We start from the raw sequence: 24,061 nt of genomic DNA, 5'->3' as shown, positions 1-24,061 counted from the left end.
TATATAAGTGTTTTGACAATTTTATACTTAGCACTGCTGATGAAACGAGTGTTATTGTTTCATGCTGAACAGCTGTGCTCAGGAATTTACACTAACGTACACTATTGCTCTAATGACATGACATATCTATGTCTTGATCATAATTAGCCTATAAAAAGAACCTGTGCGAGAAAATATAGTCCACATTTATTCCACATATCTCTTTTACTGCCATACCGTTAGGAGTTGACTCCTACCTTAGAGCTTAATCATCCATAGCTGGTAACGCTTCCTGAAATGTGAACAACAAGAGATCAAAGTCCAGATTCTGTCCAACAAACCTACAGGCAGCCTTGAAAAACAAACACCCATGCCTACAAAGATGATTTAGCCAAAGTTACTCCAAGCTCCCGGAAAATTCTGGGCAGGTGCAAAAACAAGCTTCAGGTCACCGAACTCTAACCCCCCTGCCGAAACTTATAGGAGATTCAGAACCTGCCCTAGGTCTGGTGCAAGCTCTCCACCCTGGTCTCTGCTCAAAGGGTTAACAAATACAAAAGAGTGACACTGCAAGGTGAGGTAACCAGACACCACCTGCCTGCCTGTAACCAACAGCAACATCATAGCACTCCTAGAACAGGGACAGTACATGCGGAAACAGCCATTCAGACTAGTCTACTTGGCTCTCAGGAACAGGAGACACGAGAGAATGGCTGCTTGGGAGAGGAGGGGTCGAGGGACAAGACAATGAGTAGCTAAACAGAGAGAGCAGTCTTAATGGCCTGCTTCACAATACCAGCAACCTGAAGGGCTGGCTGAGAGCTGTGCAGGTGAGATAGTACTATGAGTAGCACAGGTGGTAGAGCTAAATGCTTTGCTTGTTCACATTCCACATAAGGTCCAAATGATTAATCTAAAGACTGGACATTCAAGACGAGGAAGAGCGCTGAACTACAACCAGTTTAAGCCTCTGTGAGGTGGGAATTAAACTAAACCATAAATTGATGCCCTGCCTCATTTATAATGATGACATCAGAGTACAGGCAATTTTGCAACACAATCATCTATGTATAGTACATCACAGTATCTGTGTAACAGAGTAGGAAAACACACTGTAATCAATCTATCAAAAACAACCAACCAATCTGCAGCACTTATTTCCTGTATAATAAAATAATTTCAGTTTCCAGTAAATTTAAAGTCAGATGATAAGAAACAGTAAAGAAGTATACACATTCACAGAAAAGGAAGGATACTCCCAGTATTTAAATAGAACGTATTGTGATACTTCTGAATGAAGATCACAAACCATATCACAACAGTACCACGGGAGAATGATACATTATACTGAAATGTAAGTTCTGTATCAACAGTAATGAAAACAAATCTTTCAGAAGTGTGCCTAGATTGTGAGGAAGTCAGATAATAAGCACAAACCAAATCACCAACTGTTAAAGCATCATTCAGTCCTCAGATGACTCACAAGTAGGGATGCAAATTTAAGAAATGTCCTGAACTGTTTGCTGGTCACATTAATGATCAGTAATTGATTAATGAATAAAAGGCCCTTAAAAAAAAAAGGAAAAAAAGAAAAAAGGGTGCCCTTGTGGCCTAGGGGTTCAGGCGCTGACCAAGAACCACACTGTCTTTGGTCAGCATCCGGCCTGGGACCTTTGTTCCATGTCATTACCCATTTCTTTCCCTTCATTTCCTGTCATCTCGCTACTGTCAGCTACCTAATTTAACAATATAAACTTCTAAAATACCAAATGCATGTTTTTACTTCATGGACATTTTAAAGTTGGCAAGGTCTATTTTTGCAGAAGAACCTATGCAAATTGGGTATTTGAATCAGAAATTAACACCTGTAAATTATTTGAGTAATAAAATAAAAACCAAAACAATCAAAAATGCCATCACTCAAAATTACTGCTGTGCCCTCTGCCTGCTGTTATTTAACAAACAAAACTGAACAGATACAACATAATTCTGCACAACTTGCCATTTGTACTGGATAGAACATGTATCGGATGGACATGCAGGGAACTCAAAAGGAAGGCACCCAAACTTACTTACAGTAAGTGCTACTGTTTTTATTTAAGAAAATAACCATATTTACCTGGTTAAGAATGAGTCATATGTGCAATGCCGATTAATTTATTCTTGACCAGTCCAACTCTTGTCTTTACGGTGATCAATCCAACATCAATTATTCATTAACATCCCTATTCACTAGCACAGCTTTTAATGCTGGGCGGTGGGAGTCCGCAATTATTAACGTTAAAACTCTGTCCCTTAAAGCACTTAATACACAAGAGCTAGCTAGCCTATATTTTTAGTAGTGACCCACAGGAAGAAAAGACAGCTAATAGAAACTGGGACTATTCTGTATCTCTCACTCCCACTGCGTGTCCTCATTAGTCGTACAGCTTTTTTATTTTGGGGGGGACGGTCGCTTCTCTTTTGATCCAGTTATGCAACACAGCAGGCATGTACTTGTAATGTGAGAGTGTGTTATGTTCTCAGGGAGAGTCGAGCCAGTAAAGACAAACACCCCCTCCCCAATAATATACTGCAGGAGGAACATGTAGACTCTGGCTAAACTGTTTCTACAAACTTCTGTAATGCACACTGGTGTGAGTTTTGTGAGGGCACACAGAGAACATTTCCTCCACGGCTCTCCGCCCATTTCCTACATGCAAAGATTTTAGAGTAATTACACTCCTTGATAGTGGGGCAAAGCAGCATGTGGATATACACCCTTCACTTCCATTCCTTCGAGCTCAGTGCAAAACTTGGGGATGCTCCAGTAAGCCACTGAGAGTCGGGGGTTCCTGCTGCAGCCTGTGTGCTCTGTTGTGGCTTCTTGTAGTCTTCAGTGCTGGCCTTCCATCAGAGGTCAGTGGACACTCAGGTCCCGGCTCTGGCCCCTGAGAATACTCTCCAGGCAGTTTGCCCTGCATAAACTAGCATTCACCCTCCACTTCCTCCACCTAACTGGCTGTCCTTGTACAGATCACTGGGGGTTCCTCCTGCACATGTCACACACCGCTTTAGGATGCCAGACGAATTACTGGCGACAGATCTCAGGTCACCAGTGGGGATGCAGGAAGTCAATAATTTGCCAGCACTCAACTCGTGTGTTTAGAGTAGTTAAGCATTGTGTACACAAACAGATAACTGTCCTTCGCTGCGTTACAAAGGGCGCGCAGGGCTGAAAGCATGATTCGGTATGGAAAACAAAGGTTCCCTTCAACTAACCACATCATTATTCAAGATGCTGCCTGATTGGTCCGGCATGCGAGACAACATCAACTCACATGGACAAGAATGAGGCATTATAATCAGCATTTTGTAGCATAAGGAAAACCTATACTGCAATATTCTCAGTTTTGATCTCAGACTGTGTCTTTCTTTAGCTTAGCTCCGTTCCAATTCACTGATCCCGTTCCACTTCAATTTCAATGACCTTGGAGAGTTATTGGAAATTTAAGGCTTGTGTTTTATTGAAAGAGAAAGGAGTGAGTGCGTGCTACAACTTATGCCCCTTCACATTCCTGTCATAGTCCAACCTGAGAACTCAGCCTACATGTAAAGCTCACAATATCCTTCCCATTGTTGTTATAGCATTACTGCATCATGCTCAAGTACACATGCAAAGAACACTGAGAAAAATGCAACAGCCAAAGTAGCTGTAATGCACTGCCAGTCTATAATTTACTGTTACAAAGAAAGAGTGGCACCATTTGGTGAAACAAGCGTAAATAAGTAAATGTGTACTTAATATAACTTACAGGCAGCCAACAAATAACTTCTGCTTTAGTCAGCATGAAAATGGACTTTGGGTCAGAGAGATGTATGTCCAAAGTCCACTGGGGAAGTGGCATACAGCTGTAATGTAAATGTAAAGAGGCGATTTCACAGGTGAGGTCATTGTTTAAACCACCACCACAATGCTTAAACACACCTGTGTGACCACACCTGTGCGTCCCCACCTAATGGTTAAGGTTACATAAGAACAGTAAAGCAGTGGCTTAAAGTGCCTGAATGAAAATAAATTACAACATAAAGCTACTTCAACTGGTCTCAATTAAGTATTAAAAATCGAGAAATAACAAAACAAAAATTTAACAAATCATAAAACCACACAAATGCGGATTCCAGGTAATGAGGGGGGTTTACCACAGAAGTGGTTGTATTAGCTACAGTAGGGGTGAGGCTATCACATGTCTGCCATGGTAACTTATTAATTAAAAGGCTGATTAAAAGAGAGCCGCTTTCAACTTTAAAGTCTGTGTTGCCACTTGGAGAAGGCTAATTCTTGCAGACATAAACTTACTTTTTATACTGTACTAATGGAGTAAAACAACAGGTTACAGCTAGGAAGAGCAAACTACCTCGGTAACGTTACACAGTCAAGATAAACCTGTTCCACAATGTAAAGACTCAGTTTGTTCCTGTTTCAGTGTGTCAATATTTTCCGCGTTTTGCTTTCCTCGTCTCACCTCAATTAAATGAAACTGTGGCTATTAGTTCGCTGTCGCAGCCGGTAGTTTCTTCATCCAGCCATTACCGAGTTCATGCGGCTTCTGCAGGGCTGCTGTTGTATTCGAGCCCATCCCCCATCCGCACAGGCTGGTAGACAGATAAAACTCTGAAGTTTTTTTTCGTTTCCCACCTTCAGTTTCAACCCTTTTAAACTTTCCCCCCCGGTGTCGTAATAGAAGTAGAGCTCGACACTCTCCGCCTAGTCTCCTCTTCCCATCGCTGTCCGGGTTTGTGTCCACGAACAGCGGCTGCTCACAGGAGCTCGGAGTTTGAACAGAGAAAACAACAGCGGTTCGTTTGCCCGCCTTGCAGTTGGTTCAACACTTCAGCCTGCTAACGCAAGTGCCGCCCCTGAACCTGAATACTGCTCACAGCGAGCCTGTCGGCGGCGCTGCCCTCATTTGAAGCCAGAGCGTATCACGACCAGGTAGATCTGTTGTTTCGTTGCACCGTTAAAGGGGTATTCCAGTGATTTAGTACTGCACTGTCATAACGTTGGCGTACTTGTGACAAACTAGTTAAAAATGGCCTAAATCAAAGCAGCAGAGGCCGAGATATCCTGTTTTATGACCTCTGGATCCTACATTACCCACAATGCACTTAACAGTGCTTTTCCCTCCACTGCCTGGTAAATGCCCACGTCTTTTAAAGGAATAAGTACACATTTTGGAAAATGCGCTTATTTGCTTTCTGGCTGAGAGTTAGATGAGAATATTGATGCCACTCTATATGGTAAATGAAGCTACCGCCAGCAGCTGCTTAAGTTAGCTTAGCTTAGCACAAAGACTGTAAACAGGGGGAAACAGCTAGCCTGGCTCTGTCCAATGGTAAAAAAATCTGACACCTCTAAAGCTAACCCATGGTATCTTGTTTGATTAATCCGCACAAAAAAATTAAGTGTATAAACCAACATGTTGTGGTTTCACAGGGTTATGTGCCAGACTATTTCCTGAGTCTTGTTGTGAAAGTGAGGTTGCCAGGCAACCAGCAGAGACTCCAAAGTGACTCAATGTGTAATTGTAATTTAATAAACTTAATAAACTACTCTTAACTTGACAGTACTCATTATTGCACTATTACGTATTACTTATATTATTACATTGTATTATACCGTACATACTTATCAACCTTTAAATCCACTTGGTACTTACACTTATTTTAGCTTTTATTCTTATATCCACTTTGTAGTTAATTTATCTTACCTGTATTATAGTGTATTATATTTTGATTTGCTTAGTACTTCTATTCCTGTGTGCATTGACGTGATAGTGAGCAGCTGGAACGAAAGAGTTTCCCCTCTGGGATCAATAAAGTATTTCTGATTCTGATGTGTCCTTTTTACACTTTGATTTGTGTATGAATTAAACCATCAATATACAACATATTAATCAGTGAGCTTTAGATGTGCTGGAAGGCAGATTTTGTTACCTTTGGATAGAGCCAGGCTTGCTGTTCCTGTTTCTCGTCTTTGTGCTAAGCTAAGCTAACAGGCTGCTAGCAGTGCCCTCATATTTACTGTGCAAACACAAGAGTGCTATCGAAAGCGAATATTTCCCCAAAATATTGAACTATTCCTTCAAACTTGATGCCTCTAGTTTGTAATGCAGGTTTTCTGTTATAAATGTATAGTCTCCAAGCCCAAGTTGAGACAACCCTGATTACATCATCTGGGTCATTTTCTCAGACTTTAAAGCTGTCTCCAGAGCTACAGAAGACATTTTAGAAACCTACTTTAGCAACTACAGACTCACTATGTGTCAGTTGGTTTTGGTAATTTGATTAATTGTAATTTTGACAGGGAATTTGCACCACTAAAGTACATCAACTAAGGTGGGTCCTACATTATTAACTAATTTTGTGGCCATGTCTTGTAGATGGACCCTGTGTCAAAATCTAGTTTTAAGAGATTTATTATTCAGTTCGTTAAAGTTTGTTGATAACTCTTTCCAATACCGCCCATCAAAACTGTGAGTTCAAGATCATGAAGTATTCATGTGTCATACAAGACAGTATGGCCTTACCTTCAGGCCTGTACTGAGCTATGATGGTGACAGTCTGTCCAGCTCTCTTCAGTGCTGCAGCCGCCTGCTCATGTGTGGCATTCCTTAGGTTCACTCCATTCACCTGCAACAAGCAGACAACAAATCTTTTAGCAAAGAAAACCCTTATTAGATCCTAAAGGTGTGCTGCTGGTCTAATTATCTGTAGAGGAAACACGTCAAACTAGATGGAGCAAAGCTTATCCTTTAATCTGGAAGGTTTCATTTCAGCCTGTGGAGATAAGATCTGCCCTCATCATGTAAAGGCCTGAAATTAAATATGGCCAGATTATAAGTATTTATGAAAATGAATTTTTCTGAAAGATAAGACCGCTGATTTAGATTTTTAGCTGTCAATGATTACACAATCATGTTGCAGTAAAGACATTTATTCACCCTTAGATTGAATAACTTAACTTTTTCATATAATGTGTGGCAATGTATTTTCACACTACAAGCAGCATTGAAATAAAACAGGCATATATTTAGAGCAATACTGAAAAAGTTAAGAGTTATGAAATACGAGTCAAAGGATTTAATATGTAATTTATTGGATACTTTATTGATTCACCAAATTCTCATTTCTGGCAGAGCACAGCTAAGCTCCCTTGGAGTTGTTATGGATTTAATGTCTTGCTCAAGGACATTTCAGCAGAGCAGATGTTTGCTGGCTTTCTAAACACTAGGCCACCTTAATTCTATCATCATTATTCTGACAACGGGAGTTGGCTGAAAATCTCTGAGAACTGCCTCAAACTTGTTACAGTTGTTGATGTGGGTAAACAGAAAGCTTGAGGTTGAAATACTCACCGAGAGAATCCGGTCGCCCCTCCTCAGCTCGCCGCTCAGGTCAGCCGGCCCTCCTGCCAGGATGAAGGAGACGAAGATGCCTTCTCCGTCCTCTCCGCCAACGATGTTGAAGCCCAGGCCTGTGGAGCCCTTGTGCAGCAACACCTTCCTTGGCTCCCTGCCAAACAGAGTGACAGCGTCAGGGTGAAGGACATGACAGAGAGCATAGAAGAGATGGGCAGTGAGAGGGAGAGATATGACCTAAACTGAAATTGAAAGAGCATAAACAGAGGCGTACAATGAGGCTGTTTCAGAAAACAGCCATCTTCTTTTGGTTTACATTGTGTATGATCCCAAAATGTCGAGTGCATTTATTTTAGGCAGCTGCAAGCAGTAGGCCTGCAGATCTTTTTTGTAGATCCATTATGTATATATTTGAAAGTGAGTGCTTTAAATAGTGCATTTAAATGATTCATCTACAGGACCACTCAGCAGTAGAATACAACGATTAAGCATGTAACAATCATGTACTAATCATAGTGTTAATAAAGATGATTTGGATTACACTGATAACACTGAAAACAGTTCTGCAATATATACAAGGAATGCAATAAAACACGCAGCATTATCTACCAGTTATAGAACTTTCTGCTTTGCACATGGCAATCTCATGGAAATGTACACGTGTACACATTTAAACACCCACTCACATGAATGTACGCAGACACAATGAGCCACCTCCTGCTCGACAGACCCGCTGAAGCTCTGCTTTAGCTTTAGCCACTATGACTCATCCTCCAGCAGGCTATTCAGACTGCCTCAGTTTTAAGATGCTAGAGAGGCCAAACCGCTGCTATGGTCCAGCAAAAGCCCTCTGAGAACACACTTCACACGAGTGCAAATACACACTCTAGGAAGGCCAACGTTGGCCTCGCACACACAAACACATGCGCACATACTTTATATACAAATGCACACATAAACATACATGCATGCACGTACATAGGAACACCACACACAGAGACACACACAGTTTCCTCTCTTAACAGAAAACACTGCATGGTTTCCATTAGTGGTCTTCTCTCGCAGTACTCAGCCTGTGGTCTACAGGAACAATTCCTACTCAGTCCCTAATAGCTGCGCTTTAACTTGCTGTTAAGACCATTTTCCCATCGATGGCAGCCGAGGCAGCATTCCAGACTTTCCGAATCATACCCATGACTGACTGGAAAAAGCATTGATTACTCCACTTAAAGAAATTAAGAGCATCGGAAAGTCCTAAATAGTAAAACGGTGCCTATAGAAAGACTTAAAGAAAACTGTATTCATTTGAAATTAACTGAACTTAGAGGCAGAGTACTTTGTAAGACCACTAAATAAGATAGATCACTAGCAACATAGTGACTCTGGGTCTGCAGGGTTTCTTTGCAAGTAGTGTTTCTTTAGGGCAGAATTAGGGACAGATTCAATACGATTGTACTGACAAAGCTTAAAACATTTGCTCCATTATGTTCTTGCTTTTTTCCATATCCTTTTAGACTGTTTTAGTACCAGATATGATAAACTAAAATAGAAAAATGGCAAGTGGCAAATGCCTTTAAATATGCTAAAACAACTGACTTGCCTTCAAACAAGTCAAGCTTAAAATAACCTCGCTTTCCATCTTGAGCTTTTCATCCCAGCTCAACGAGGCACACAGATCTCCATGGTTACCTTAGTATCCGGAACTGGTGCTTGCTTCTGAAAGAGCATTTCCTAACAGTGCGTTCAGGCAGTCTCCTCACCAGCGACATGGAAGACGAGATGTTGACTGTGAACATGGTGGCTATGGCACATCGCTTAGTTCGGCGTTACTCCTCGACCCCTTCTTCCTATCTGGCCTTCCACTGAGAGAGGGGCTACAATTTTAGAAGCTCTTGTGTTCGGGGCCTGGTGTTCCCTATCTCATCCTTGTGTGCTGTGATGGGAAACAGCTCCTCTTTGGGCTGTCACAAACGCTCTGTCCCCATCATCAACAGCAATGCAAGACTTAATATTTAACCCTAACGCTCCCATGCAAATCATCTTCGTTCAATTCTACAAGAAGAGGCCAAAATTACCCCTCACTCACATCTGGAATAACCAGGACTGCATTACATCAAGAGCATCAGGACTCGGCGGATGTGTTGAACTGGAAGTTGTCCAAGTTTGATCCCCCTTCACACTGTGCTGTCCCCTCGCCTCTGCTCTGATGCTGCTTTGGGTCCAGCAACTCCCCCCACCCTCTCCAATACAGCACACCAGCATTCCTGTCTGTCAGCTGGGCCCGCTGGACACTAGACAGACAGATTCCCAGAGAGTCCTTGCTAATTTGTGAGTGTAAACAAAATGAGGAGCTCATGAACTTTCACGACTTTCAGGCCTTTGATTTGACGGCCCCATAGTCTGTGACCTGACTACTGTGGAATATATGGACAACGTCTTTTTATTATCGTACAGTTGGTGCTGCTCTCTGAAGGAGCTGTATGCATGTGTGTGTTTCTGCATGCATGCTGTCTGTTTGTCCATAGGATGTGGCCTGCCTGGCCATTTTCATAGAAAATGGGAGTGAATTCCAACAGATTTAAATGCAGGGATCAAGTCCTCCCTCCCCTCCCTTCCCCCCTTTGCCTTTTCATCCATGCCAGGAATGTAAACAGTTATAGAGCGGTAAAAACCCTTTCTCTGTCCAGCCTCTCTTTTCTCTAATTTAGAACCCACCCCTCACCCTCCCTCCCACCGCTATATTTTCCCTGTCTGCTTCAGTGTTTTGGCTGAGGCTGTCGCAGCTCAATCCTAAAGCTGTGAATGGATATCTGGGCTGTGGGGTTCAGCGGGTCATGCTGCCCTGGACTCAGCCCAGTAATTGGCTCTGCTTGGCTGATTAATGGTGGACACTGCAGATGGACGCCATTTTCCACAGACAGACAGTACCTCTCGCAGCACTTTATCGAGGCGTATACTGATAAAATTTAAATGCTGCTTTATCTCCATCTTCCTTTTCACTGCTTAAATTTCACCACTTTAAATAGCTTTTCTGTGGCTGCTTCTTCATGGCCTGCTATTTTCTTCTAATTTGACATAGGGAAAATGTATTCAGGCTAAGGTGATAGACCAGATATTCCATGTGTCTCACTGTGACTAAGAATACAATTGGAGCGATGAATGATTAACACCTAAGGCAAGTACTCAGGTGAATCTGCTCTGATTACTTTTTAAACTCCCCTTTGCTTTTGCAGCTTTTAAAAACAGCAACCAAAGGTTCCTCGTTATTGATGACTGAATTCTTGCACTGACCAGTCAAAGATTTTGTGTTGTGCGTGTGTGTGAGACACATAAAGTTACTGATTAGCTCACCTGATGCTGCAGTCCACAGGCTTCTGTATACACAAGCTCTGCCTGAACAAAGCGGCCTAACTAGAAGCATTGTTGTGTATATCTAACACCTGCAGCCCCGATAAGACCAGCAAAGGAGAGCATCTTGTTTAGTGATTGCGTATACTGTCAACACGGCACACACGTATGTTTACACCAAACACGCATATTTAAACACATAGGTTTTTATCTCTTATCGAGTCCAATGTGGACAGAGACAAGGATGCAGGGGAGCTATGTACAGTACTGACATATCTCCAGAAGAAGGGGGTAATATCAGATGGAGAAGGGGGTGTTGGGGGATGTGTCTGTGATGACAGCACTGAGGGAGATGTGCAGATGGGCAGAGGGCCGATACAAGCTCTGACTCACTCCTTACAACCAGCCTGCTCCCCTTCTGCGGAAAAGCCTGTGCTTACTACAGCATCCATCTAAAATAACCCCTCGCGGTTGGAGCCAATGGGGAAGCTGCCGGGGCTGGATGGAGGTGTCCGCTATCTACCTGTCAGTCTGATGGAGCTGGATGCTTATCTGCTGTGATTTGGAATCAAGTCGGCCATGATGTCCTCCGAGACAATGCCACTCTTTTCTGATTATACAGCAGACATGACACACAAACCCACTAAGGGCAAACAGGTGCACACATGGTCACAGTATGTAGGCTGTTCTCATTTGCACCGTTGATTTACGAGTTGTCTGCTGTGCAGGATGTATACCCACAGGTATGTGTCCGTGTCATAATTGTGCATTGCTCTAAAAGTGTGCGTATCTGCGTGTGTGCTCGTATGTGTTAGCACATTATGAGCAAATGTCTCAGTGTACAGTATGTGTGTGTGATTGGCGCTGGCAGCATGGGTGACAAGAGGGGTAAGACTTGAGTGCATGGACTGGTTTTCCCAGTGTGCAGATGAATCATGACAGCTGCACGACTGTCTGCAGCTACTGGTCTGCTGGCCCGTACCGGATCAGGTTCTTACTCCCCATTACATTTATGGTAACAGCAAGTCTTGGTGTTTATATTTGCATACATAGAGCAGCACGCAAAACATTCCAATGCTGCAAAGCAGAACGTTTGTGTTGGGTGGCTGCAGTAATAGTCCTGTCACAACCTGCCATTGGTTACAGCCATAAACAAGACCAGAATCTGTCCATTTCTCTCTCTCTCTCTCTCTCTCTCTCTCACACACACTCTCTCACACACACACACAGGAAAACACATATTGGAAGTGCATGGCATATATGGTACACAATATAAGCTACGTTCAACACAAACGCATTACACAAAAGCAATGGTCCACACACACAGAAACATCAGGGCATTCATCCATAAGGTGTAGCACCATGGACAAGACTGTGGATATAATGTAATAACTAAGTGAAACAAAATCAACAAACAGGATGCCTTTTGCACATTTGGTAATGCCAAACAGTGCAAAAAACAAGTTGCCATAAATATCTTGTATATTATTGTCTTCAGCCATAACCACCAGTGAAAGTAGATTGGCCCAAGATACAGGCTTAGTTTTATCGATGCCTCCTGACAGATGGAATTGAGCAGCTTGTGGGAGCGTGAAGCCCTTTCGGCTGCACTCCTGTGGAGATGTGTTTGTGAAGAGCAGGTACGACTCCATTTTAAACTGTGATAAACAGGGCCCTATTGTTTTAGATTCATAGATGTGAGCATATTAGTTGAAAATTGATGGACAAAAAATTACTACAGGGTAGACCTTTTAAAATATGAAAATTATAGTAAATAACAAACAAAACACAAACAAAAAGGGCAAGAAATAATAAGCTAATTTCTTATAAAACATCTCAGCTCATCTACAGCCAATTTGTTGTTGCATATGAGTCAAATACTGAGTATGTTGTACAAAGATAAAAAGCAGCAACATACGTAAGTATACAAAGCAGTAAAGTAGACATGAGGTGGGGAAACATTTAGATGCAAACATAGAGACAGAAAGCTACAGTAAAAAAAAGCTCTGCTTAAAAATATGACACCTATCAACACAAGTATAAACCCGCCACCCCCCCCCCCCTTTCATCTCCTTCTCTTCTGTCCGTTGCCATCTTTCTCCTCTCAGTCTATTTCTTCTGCTTGTGTAATTTGTGCACAAATGTGGCGCAACATGCTATTGGTGAGGCAGGTGGCCTCCGTGTCTCTCTGACCCTACTCCTGTCTGATGCCAGATCCAGATGCTGAGCTATACAGAGGAGGGTTAGCTAAGCAAGGCTTGATGGACTAGGTTAGTACCTGCCAGAGAAGGGAAGTGGACCTTGGCACAAGGGAGCAGGGGAAGGACAGAAGCCTCTGTAGAAGGCCTGGGGCACCTTGCTGTCCCCAGGTTTGTGGATGACACTGTAAATAGGTTCAGCCCTGCTGTGGGGTACAGGAATCACAGTGAACGGGACAAGTGTAGGACACAAATAAAGCACACATACCAACAAAGATGCGACAAATACACATACAAGTCATGTAGACAGCTTGTACAAGGACATTACAGGGCCACATAACGAACACTCATCCAGTAACACATTCACTCCACAACACACAGACCGCATTAACGCCAGCATGCAGTCACACACACACAGGGGGAATACAGCCTCCGCCCCAGAGCTGTGGGTTAAGATGACTCAAGGCCTTGCAGGACACTCCAATCAAGCCTCTATGAATGCTACTTTTGATCCAGTACTTGGATAGGAGGTCAAAGGTTAAAACACAGTCATAACAAGTACAAGAAGTGACAAGCGGCCTCTCTGCAAAGTATTTGGTCAGCACACAGCCACCACACACTGTCAAGCTATAATACAGTGTGCACCACCAGGGCCCTGATGAGCTGAAAATTGTAAACAAAGCATTGTTTTGCTTCATGAAACACTTCATAAGGTCAATTTAAATTACTATACGTACATGTATCGTTAAAGTAAACCACACCATGACAATACCTTTAAAACAGCGACAAAATGGAGGCTGCTAGGAACAAAGAGAAACCCATGCAAAACTAAAAATAACTGATCCGAAGACTGAGTAATTAAATCTTATACAATTAGGTCCACAGCAATGTTTCTTCACTTACTACTGCCACAGCAAAAACGCAAAAAGGCCTTTAGCTGATATCCACAAGCAACCTACGGTATGTGCTATGATTGTTCAAATCTACACTCATAGAGCCTGTATGAGTGTAATGTATGGGAGGAGAATCATTCATGGAGGAACCGGTCTGTAACCTACCTTGTGAAGTCTTCCTCCCCCAGCATGTGGCGAGGAACCGGGGAGTACCTGGACGGGGTGACCTGGGGCGGCGGGTACACGGGCTTGGGCTCCATTGCCCCCATGTAGTTATGGCTGACGTGGTTGTCTACCATGGTGGGGAAGGCTGGAGGGAGGGCCAGGCCAGTAGGGGGAAAGAAAGAATGATTACAACACAGGCACAACAGGAACACTGCATAAGACTGGCAACTTCACAACCCTAGCAAAAAATCTGATCCACAGGTTTTGCTTAGTCCTGTTAGAGTATCATGACCACCTTACTGATTATATTAAAGGAAATTCCAGTTTCTAACAACTTGGGTCTTATTTTCAGAGTTTTGGCCATTATTACTATCTGTTATGATAACACTGTTGTTACCACAGTAATTGCTGAGATGTGGGAGTGCAGCGACGATCAGACAAACCACTTTACTTGGAAGTACAGAAAAAACAAAAATTTGTGGACCCAATGTCAGTAATAGTCCCTTAGTGCACAGGAAAACTGTACGCACACAACTTTGGCAAGTACAGTAGGTCAAAGTTGAACCAGAAAAGTTGGTCTGTAAGCTGTAGATGCTTACATCTGACAGTTTGGGTAATAATTTTGCCTTAATTTTCTCTTCCAAGTAAGTTTGCGCAATCTGTGGGTTTGTTTAAAACTTGTCTAATCGTCTGACTGCTTGTGTTTATTACCCCATCTAACTTCTTTTTAGCAAAGTCTCCACGTTCCCAGATCTCAGCAATTAACTTGGTGAGAACAATGATATTATTAGTAATAGGAATTGTGGCCAAAAGTACAAAAATAAGACCCCTTTGAAAAACCAAAATGACATTTAGGAAATTGGCTTTTTATACACACAAATTCATCTCTTGTCTCTGTTCCATGTCTGTGCTAGTCTTTACACAATAGGCAACTAGCACTGACTAAATAACAGAGATGACACCTGATGTTGTCTGTCAAAGAGGAAAAATTGGGGCCATTTTTCTAAAAAAGCTGGTGTAGTCCCTTGTGCGTGCACGCATAAGACAGACAAGCATTAAAAAACACCTCTTTCCCCTGAATTAACATTCTTGATGGAGGCAGCTGAGCATGATAAAACAAGCGTTTCAAATCCAGATCATCTGACCACAGGTTATACTGTCAGAGCGGGGTTAAGTCTGCATTAAGGGCTCTCTTAAACCTTGACAACTACAAACATTTACAACATACAAAAGCCCTCAATAGCTCCCTCTAATACTAAATCACTGTTCTGTGGAAATTTGAGATGCTGCAGCTCAAGATCGTGGGCTCTCATGAGCAGGTGGGATGTGAGAAACCATCCACACTCAGTGGGAGGCAGAGAACTGCGCTTGTTGTTGCTGTGGGTAGGCTTGTGTGTGTGTGTGTGTGTGTGTGTGTGTGTGCAAGCATTCACTACATTCACTATGTGGGTGTCTGGGCATAGCAGTTTTGGGGAGAGAACAGTGATCCAACACTAAAATGCATGCAGGCCCGCTGAAACATCTCTGATAAAGATAAAAGGATGATTCCTAGAGCAAAACACTCCAACATGGACCTTGACTTATAAATCACCCTTTACCTTACCTCAAACATTTTATATAAATAAACCTGTTCTAGTTTTGGAGCTGGCCGCTTATGGATTAGTGAATATAAAATGTAGTTTCCGACTTCGATAGTGTGTGAACAGTGTTTGCACTATATAAGCAGAACGACTGGAACAACAAGAAGAGGTAGATACGTACTGCTGGAGTAGTCTGGAGGGGCGTACATGTCATTGAGATGCACAGGTCCTGGCTTGGCCACCTTGAGGTAAACCATATCAGAGGTGTTCTTCAGTGCAGCCACTGCCTCCTCATGACGCACATCCTGTAGCACGATGTTGTTTACCTGAATGTGACGATTGTCAAGAAAAGAGAGGAACAAAAATCCTTGTATCAACACCTAAATGCCATCACACCAGCCAACACAATAATGAATCATAGCTTGAAGGTATTATGAGATTTCAGTACATTTCAGCAGCAGAGTGAAAGGTTGGTGTGCTGCGCAGCGTTAACAGAGGTCAAAATCAGTAGATAGAGGCTCTAAAGATGCTCTGAATTTCTACAGTTTCTGTTTTAAGATTGAATTCCGTCAGTCAAAAGTTTTTGACCACCCTATATTCTTATTATTCTATATTGAGATCTTATATTATTGCAAATTGCCTTATATTATTGCAAATTGTATAGTTGTTACTATACTGTAAATTTGTGTTGCAAATGCTTCAGTGTGCATGTTTTCACCACACAGTAGGACTGCCAGACTTCTCTCTGTGGTCTTTCAAGTATTAATACAATATGTATTTACAGACATATTGATGCCTTTTGATAATGTAAGACACAACAAATATCTCAGAGGAGTAACAGCTTGCCTTTTCACTGTTGTGAGCTGACATTTGACTGCCACGATGATGCCTGAGTTTGTATTCTATCAACAGTCAAGTTCCTAATGGGATTTTTAATTAGTGTGTTTTTTTACTTATTTTCTTGTATTTACTCATAGTAGTTTTCAAAAATGATCGGACAAATTCAGCTGCAGAAATTAGATAAAAAGAAGAAGATAAAAAAGAAGTTTTTCATGAGAAGAAAAACCATAACAAAACAAAATAAAAGGTGAGTAAATAATAAGAGCAGTGTTTAAAGAAGTGTTTAAAAACTTTTGACTGCTGTTGTATTTGTATTTCAACTGTGTAAAATGATCAGTAAAGCAATATGTCTGTAAAGACATATTGTATTAATGACGATAATTATTTACAGGTTTTTCACAAACACTCTAGCAATTACTGATTTCTTTTGATATATAGCAGCCTTAAACAAATGCTATACTTCTTACTCTTATGTCCAGCTGATGGGCCTTTTTACTGTCCCACGTCACGGCCCAAATGGTAGATTATCTATCATGCACAAAGTAATAAATGTTGATGTGTGGTGTCTGTCTCACTTAGGTCAAAATGACAGCATAGAGCAACCAACCAGATCATGTAGTGTACTTAACATGTCCCATAAACAGTCAGTCAATAGAGCAGATACCTGCTCAGCTGAAGCAATGGGTGTTTGTAATCAGTACTAACGACTATTGCTGAATTTTTGTTTAACTCGCTAGTGAACTGCATTAACACCTAAAATGAGTTAATTTTGATTTGAACAGTCAATGTGTGACTGAGTCAGAGGGAGGCTCATACAGCTAGCAGACGGTCTCCAGTCTGCAGCCGTCCATCTTTTTGGGCAGCTCCTCCTTCTATGATCTTGGTAATATAGATGCTGTTGTCTCCTGGGATATGTTGGTTGCCGATCCCTCCAGCTATGCTGAATCCAAGCCCTGGTTAAATAATACACACAGATAGTCAATTTGTGCACATAGAATCACCTGTGATTTTACACATTTTTAATATATTCCATGTCTGGGGCTGCCTCTCCTATGCTGAAATGTTCACTTCTTAATAAATATTGCCTTGAAAGTGTAGTCTTTGTCTATATTTCCATATTTAACGTGCATGTATGCTGAAAAAGTAAGTTAACCCCACACTTCTATAAATATGTCTTTAATGAATCTAAAAACAGTGTAGTGGTCATTCAGCATTATTGCATTCATCTTCAAGAAGCTTGCATGACACTCAACTTATATATTTCTATCTTAGTGTGTGATAAAGTGGGTGGATGTGTCCCTGACCTTTGGGCCCTTTCAGCAGGTTGACCTCCAGAATCGTCTCAGGTGGGGCCTGCCTCCGTCGGACCAGCAGCCGCACCACTGGCCCGGCCTCCTTCAGGGCCTCCACCGCCCGGCTGTGAACCACCTCAGACACGTCCACATCGTTCACACGCAGCACGCAGTCATTCACCCTGTGCAGGGAAAAGTTTTAATATATATCACACACAGACTCCACCTTCTCAGTCAACAGATTATAGCAACAAATTCACAGCACACAAAGGCAGGGAGAGACCCTAGCATGGCCACTGTAATCAGAGGCCTCCAAAGCACATAAAAAAATCACTCCATATCATAATTTTTGCATGTTTCAGGCTTTGGTTTTCCACTGAATCATAACTTTGAGGAAGCACACAGAGCCTGGGGGCAGAGGGCTGTAGAAACTCTGTCTCCCACACAGCACCGCCTGGCAGGACACAGGGTGGTGGTGGTGAGCGTCAAAGAAGAGAGTAGGGAGGTTAGAGTAGAGAGAGGACAGAGGGTGCAGTTGAGCTTGAAAAGAGTAGAAGGAAAGAAGGAGGTGAGGAGGAGGAAGGAGGGTAACATGGTGAGGAGGGGAACTTACCCCAGCCTTCCATCCATAGCAGCTGCCCCTCCAGGGATAATCTTGGTGATGAAGATCCCCGGATCATCAGGAATGTGGGGATTGTCTATTCCTCCAGCAATGCTAAAGCCCAGGCCAGAGTTCCCCTGCACACAGGTTATGAATGCATTTTGAGTAGGGTACAATAAACAACACACACACACATACAATGTCGGCTCAAGGTCAGCACAATATGGCTCTTAAGTGTATTGGTATCTCAGAGGAAGATGTGATCGTTGCAAACTGCTCCAGGGATTTCTGATGTCCTTTTTTGTGGACACGTGTGTGTGTGTGTGTGTGTGTGTGTGTGTGTGTGTGTGTGTGTGTCCTCACATGTGACAAATGATAATGGCATGTATTCCATTAGAAGAGGGCATTTCATTCAGAATGTCATGCTTATTCCATCAACCCACAGAGAGGCTTCAGTGTTAGAAATGTCTCTTTGTGTCCACAGAAAAGTGGATTTATGATCTATAAAGTAAAGATGAGTTGAGAAGCATCATTTCTATTGCATGATACAGAGCTTCTCGCTCTCTGAGGGAGACAGACACTACCACCTCCCGTCCCGTTTCCTGGCCCTGAAAATGACAGAGGACCTATTTGGATCCAGTGTGTCCAGGCGCACTGCTGCGTCTGACAGCCGTGGCCACAGAGACAGCCAGCAAACAAGACAGCTGAGAAAAGACCTCACTTTATTATTTTCTATAATTAATGAGGAACAGTCGCAACAAATTAGGACAGAGGGAGGCTGAGGCCTCCCAGTGTGCTGCTCTGGAGCTGAGAGGAGTACACTGGGCCTTACCACCAAATGTTACACACCCACAGACCTTTTAAAGTGTGACTTCGCATCGCTTATTCAAGCTTTCTGCATGCAGAAATGCCACTTAGATTGGAAGGGGCAGGGAGATACTGTGCATATACCGTGGGTTCGGAGGTGCATCTATATGTGGGTGGAATAATGAGCAAACATATAGCTCTGCCACTACGAGCTGAACCACTGCTAACAAGTGCAGTGGTGCCTGCTGAACAATTGAACAGGAGAGCACTTTACATTTCTGCCGTCTGCTGATGACATGTGCTTCAGGATTATGTAAAAAGCTACGCCTCACTGGCGTTATTCTGTGCTCATACTCACATGAGACATCACACATAAGACATTATTGCTGCAGTGATATAACAGCTATAACTTCACTAGCACACAGTATCATATGTGATTCTCATAAATTCACAGAGATTAAGATTTTTTTCTTTGGTTTTCATGTTCTTTAAGCTCAATGAGTGAAGACTGAGCTGCTTACTACCACCTAGTGGGGAGGAATCCATCCATCATGCAGAAAATACATTAAAGAGGAATGTGTAAATTGTGGGAAAAAAAATGTAAAAGCAACTGGTAAAGCTCACCCGCTCTAAAATGATCTCTTCGTATTTATACATCCCATCACTGCCGTTTACCTGTCAAAATATAAGGCATAAAGGTTAGTTACATCACTGAGCTTGAATTATGTAATTTTATAAAAATATAGTGAGAAAAAAGGAGAAGCATGCAGATGTTTCAGCTAAATCCTTTACCATATAATGCAGAGTAGACCTATGTACAGACTGAACACAGAGAATCGTGAAGAATAATCCCCACAATCAGAAGACCAGAAGCTCAGCTTTCTGCCTGAGATAATTATAACTAACCTCAGGCCAGACCTGATCTTGTGGTCAACCTCGCAAAAGTCCCTGTTTATCGTGGAAGTATGTTCCATGGGAGACTACAATTGGTGAAGCGAATTAATGTAAAAGGCTGAAGTACTCAGACCTAGCAGCCGAGGCAGTACAACGGGGCTGGCGAACCCAGTTGCTCCCCCGTAGAGGTTGGTTGCAGAGGTTTTGTAGCCACAGCAACAACCAGGCTACTGAAGGGGTTGGGAGTCAGAGGACAGGCCTTCCGACAAGCCATCAGGTCGCTGTCAGAGGCTGCTAAGCGAACCAGCAACGAGCTGTGGCTAAAACAGGAGGATCCCAAATGGGCTGTAAAATGACCAAGAGGGGTAAAAGCAGAGCGGGGTGCACCTGGGACGCTAAGTGTTAAGCCCTTTGGAGGTGTTGTGGGCCTATCAACGAAAAACCAAGGAAAGAGGGTGCCCACCTGATGACCCCAATGAAGTGATTACCCCTACCCCTCACTCAAGATGTCAAGAAAGTGCCGATTATTCTAAGGGATAACTATCAAGTCCTATACGCTCAACCAATTGACAAAATATACAGGAGATTTATTCACCAGACTGTTTGACTCACTAAAAATACACCATAAATATCTGATTTGTTGCATTCAAAAGTGTTTTTCTTTCTTAAAATGCATATGCACTGTGACAGTAAATGTGCAACTGCAGAATGCACATTCCCCACAAACAGGCAGGGTCAATAGGATAATGGATGTCGGTCCACATGGCAAACAGCGTGTTGCTACCAGGAGGCAGCCTTTTCATCCACACACACACACATCCACACACACAAGCATGCGCATACACCAACACAGAGGGAGTGTGAATAAGAGATATATACTGTACAGAGAGAGAGAGAACAGATACTTACATAAGGGCCTGCATCTAGTGAGTCTGCGTTGACGATGATGGGGGGAGGGTTGGCCTGTGAACACGAAGAGATACACATTATCTGAGTGTGTGAGGCTGGCAGCGCACAGACGTAATGCGGTACACACACTATCACTTGGGAGCAAAGTGAACGGATGCCATGGGAACAGTCGGTGAATCTCCTTGGGGCTGAGGCTGTGTGTGTGTGGTGGTGTAGAGTGGGGGTGGGGGGGGGGTTGTTGGAAAGGTGTGAGGACTGAGAATGAGGACTGGGGCAGAGAGACCGCTGCTTATTAACCGCCACAGCCAGACGTCCTGCAGTCACCTCATAAAACAAACCGGCTTGTGTTCCAGCTATTGGGACAATACGTTTATCCCACATCAACCCCTCCTTTCCACTCACACACAGAAATTACACCATGTAGTATCACATTCAAAATGCATGATTTTATGGTTTGGTAGCCATTCAGTTAACAGGCTACATGTAAGAATACTAGATGAAATTATCTTATTGTATTCTATAATTTAGGGGGTTATATTTTATATGTGTAATGCTGAAATAATTAGCTGATTAATCTATTAGATGACTGGCAGATAATAATTTAACAACAATTTTGATCATCGATTAATTGTTTAAGCTATTTATCAAGAAAAAATACCTAACATTTACTGGTTCCTGTCTCTTAAATATAAGGCTTTTCACTCATTAGTATCATTGTAAATTGAATAGCGCTGCTGTTTAGAAAATTATCATTAATTGCAGCCATTGTTATGTGTTAAATATCTGTTTAATCTGGAATTTTAATCTGGAATGAATGTTTTGTTTTGGCAAATAGGGCTGAAACAATAAGCCGATTAATCGTTTAGCCAATTGACAGAAAATGAATTGTCAACAATTTTGATAATGGATTAATCGTTGAAGTCATTTATCACAGGAGAAGGCTACACATTTGGTGTTTTCTTGCAGTACTGATGGATAGTATCAGTATCAGCCTTTAAAACCCAGTTGACCCTACTAGTCAAGTGCTACATTATTAACTTTAACATTTCAATTATCTTTCCAGCTCAGCTCTATTGTGCCACCTGGTGTTTCTTTTTCCATTTCAGGCCTGCAGAGCGACCGAAGAAGCTATGAGCTGAGACCTCAGAGTAAAGCTGACAGAGTGGAAAGCAGAAGGGTGAAGGATAAGACGCTGGTTGGTTTAGGAGCAGCTTGATGGCCATCCTCTAGTTCAGCACAATGGCTGTCTACTTTTTATTGATTTGATTGAGCTGTGTGGGTGAGGGGATGCTGACGACGCTGCTTGGGGACCTTACACTTCCTGAGGTCCAACACTGAGGAGAAAATCACTAGCTGCCTATCGTACCCCTACCCTCCCTCACCTAACCCAATCTCACCCTCTCACCTTTGGCTCTTAATATATGCAGATGCTGCCAGTATCCAAGCAGCTGATTCTGATCTTCCTCCTGAATCATCACATATTACAGATTACTTATGATGCAGTTTTGTATGTAAACTGTGCTATTGTGCCATTTGTATATTGTGGAACTGCCTGCAGTAATATCTGTGAAAGATTGACAGTCTGTAGCACTAGTACAATATTAGATGTACACATATGTAGAGCTGGCTAAATCAATATAATACAATATTGTAATATAAGATTCAATATTATCTAGAATTTGGTTATGGTAATATCACAATATATATTAATTTTAATTTAGGGCTTTAAGGCTGCTTTACAGTTTAGTGATTGATTAAGAAACTGTTTTTTGGTTAAAATGAAAAGATTGGAACATCTGTATTTAGCAAATACAATTCCTGACATGTCAAGCTATTTCATCATATTGATCATATAAAAATCCAAAATTCCCACAATGCAGTCCTGCTCAGTGACTTACAAAATTGTCCATAATGGTATAATAAATCCAGAGATATTAAAGGGATAACTTCCACAGTATAAACAGTTTATACAGTACGGCAAAACCTGACAGTTGACAAATTTATATATTTATACTGTATATATGTGTATATATGGTCATACTACCCAACCCTGTCTATCATGATATAAAATTACATATAACGTGATAAAAGAGTTCATCCATATTGCCAACCTCTACTCAGTGTACTTTCAACCTTGTGGATATGTACTGTACACTATTAAAAACATCTAAGTTTATACTACTTGAGCAGTTTATAAAAGCCACTGAAGGGTTTTCAGTCAAGTTGCATGAGGTTGCAATACTTCTGTATCCACAAGACAGTAGCTTGAAACACGCTCTTAAAAAGATCTGATATCCTTTGATCAAAATCATTCATCACCTCATTGCTCTCCATATAAACAGGAGCTGTAGATTTGACCTGTACCACTCGGTGGTGATGTGCTATGACTCTGGACAGCTGTGGCTGCACCCCCACCCCCCACCCCACCCCCCACCCCACCTCAGTCAGCACAATCAGGCCTTTGCTGTAATCCGCATATGGACTAACAGATGCTCACGTCTGTGCTTGTATCTGCAAATTTCTCATGAATGCTTTGTACCCCCCTCCATTCATCTTAGACCCCAACACTTGCCTCAAATCCAGCAGAGGGTTTAATAGTAAATGCATCTGTATTATGGGTGCACAGCAGCCATGTTAGTGACAGTCTATTGTGAATGAAAACCCTGAAACCAAAGCCTGTACAGCAAGAAATGATATGAACCACAGCCTGAGGGCAACACAGGGGAATACGTTGGCTACTTTTGTCCCTTGGTGACTGACAGACTAAGCTACTGAATCCACTACTGAGACCACATGTCACAAAACACACCTGCTACAGTATAATGCCTGCAGTGCTTATCGTAAGTATCATAGTGGACCAATGCTGCCCAATGGGATCACTGAACCTACAAGTCCAGCTGAAAGACAATAAACCCATCAGTCGTAGAAAACAGCAGTATTATCCTGGCCTGGGATCGCTGCGTAATCCCTCTATCTGAATCTCACATAACAAGCAAACAAAAAGGAATAATGGAAGATAATCTCAACATGAGTTTGTTTAGAATGTAGCAATTTACTCAGATAACTCGAATTAGGTCGGATTACCCCTCCTCCTCGGGATTGCCGGTAACCTGCTTTTACGTTAACCTGCTGTCCAGAGAAGGAAGTCAGCTGAT

The 24,061-nt window shown here is 42.3% G+C and overlaps 1 protein-coding gene across 9 annotated transcripts in view; it reads right to left on the bottom strand.

Annotated features, from left to right (window-relative positions):
- The window catches only part of dlg3 (discs, large homolog 3 (Drosophila)), an 80,423-nt gene that overhangs the window by 10,387 nt on the left and 45,975 nt on the right, over nucleotides 1-24,061 (bottom strand). For 5 of the 9 annotated variants that reach the window (XM_044205535.1, XM_044205539.1, XM_044205537.1 and 2 more), the window contains 9 exons: nucleotides 20,907-20,960; nucleotides 19,728-19,778; nucleotides 18,309-18,433; nucleotides 17,708-17,877; nucleotides 17,220-17,356; nucleotides 15,745-15,889; nucleotides 13,984-14,146; nucleotides 7,377-7,533; nucleotides 6,549-6,651 (listed from right to left, as the gene is read on the bottom strand). In XM_044205535.1, the coding sequence (XP_044061470.1) occupies nucleotides 6,549-6,651; nucleotides 7,377-7,533; nucleotides 13,984-14,146; nucleotides 15,745-15,889; nucleotides 17,220-17,356; nucleotides 17,708-17,877; nucleotides 18,309-18,433; nucleotides 19,728-19,778; nucleotides 20,907-20,960 (1,105 nt within the window). Of the gene's footprint in view, nucleotides 1-236; nucleotides 423-6,548; nucleotides 6,652-7,376; nucleotides 7,534-9,068; nucleotides 9,214-13,983; nucleotides 14,147-15,744; nucleotides 15,890-17,219; nucleotides 17,357-17,707; nucleotides 17,878-18,308; nucleotides 18,434-19,727; nucleotides 19,779-20,906; nucleotides 20,961-24,061 lie in introns of those variants that run through there. The other 4 variants (XM_044205536.1, XM_044205540.1, XM_044205541.1 and 1 more) reach the window with 3 other exon arrangements.

This window comes from Siniperca chuatsi, linkage group LG8, assembly GCF_020085105.1.
Source record: "Siniperca chuatsi isolate FFG_IHB_CAS linkage group LG8, ASM2008510v1, whole genome shotgun sequence".
In the NCBI taxonomy this organism is placed as follows: Eukaryota; Metazoa; Chordata; class Actinopteri; order Centrarchiformes; family Sinipercidae; genus Siniperca; species Siniperca chuatsi.
Note: the sequence above shows the minus strand (reverse complement) of the source record. Positions and strands in the feature narration are given on the sequence as shown.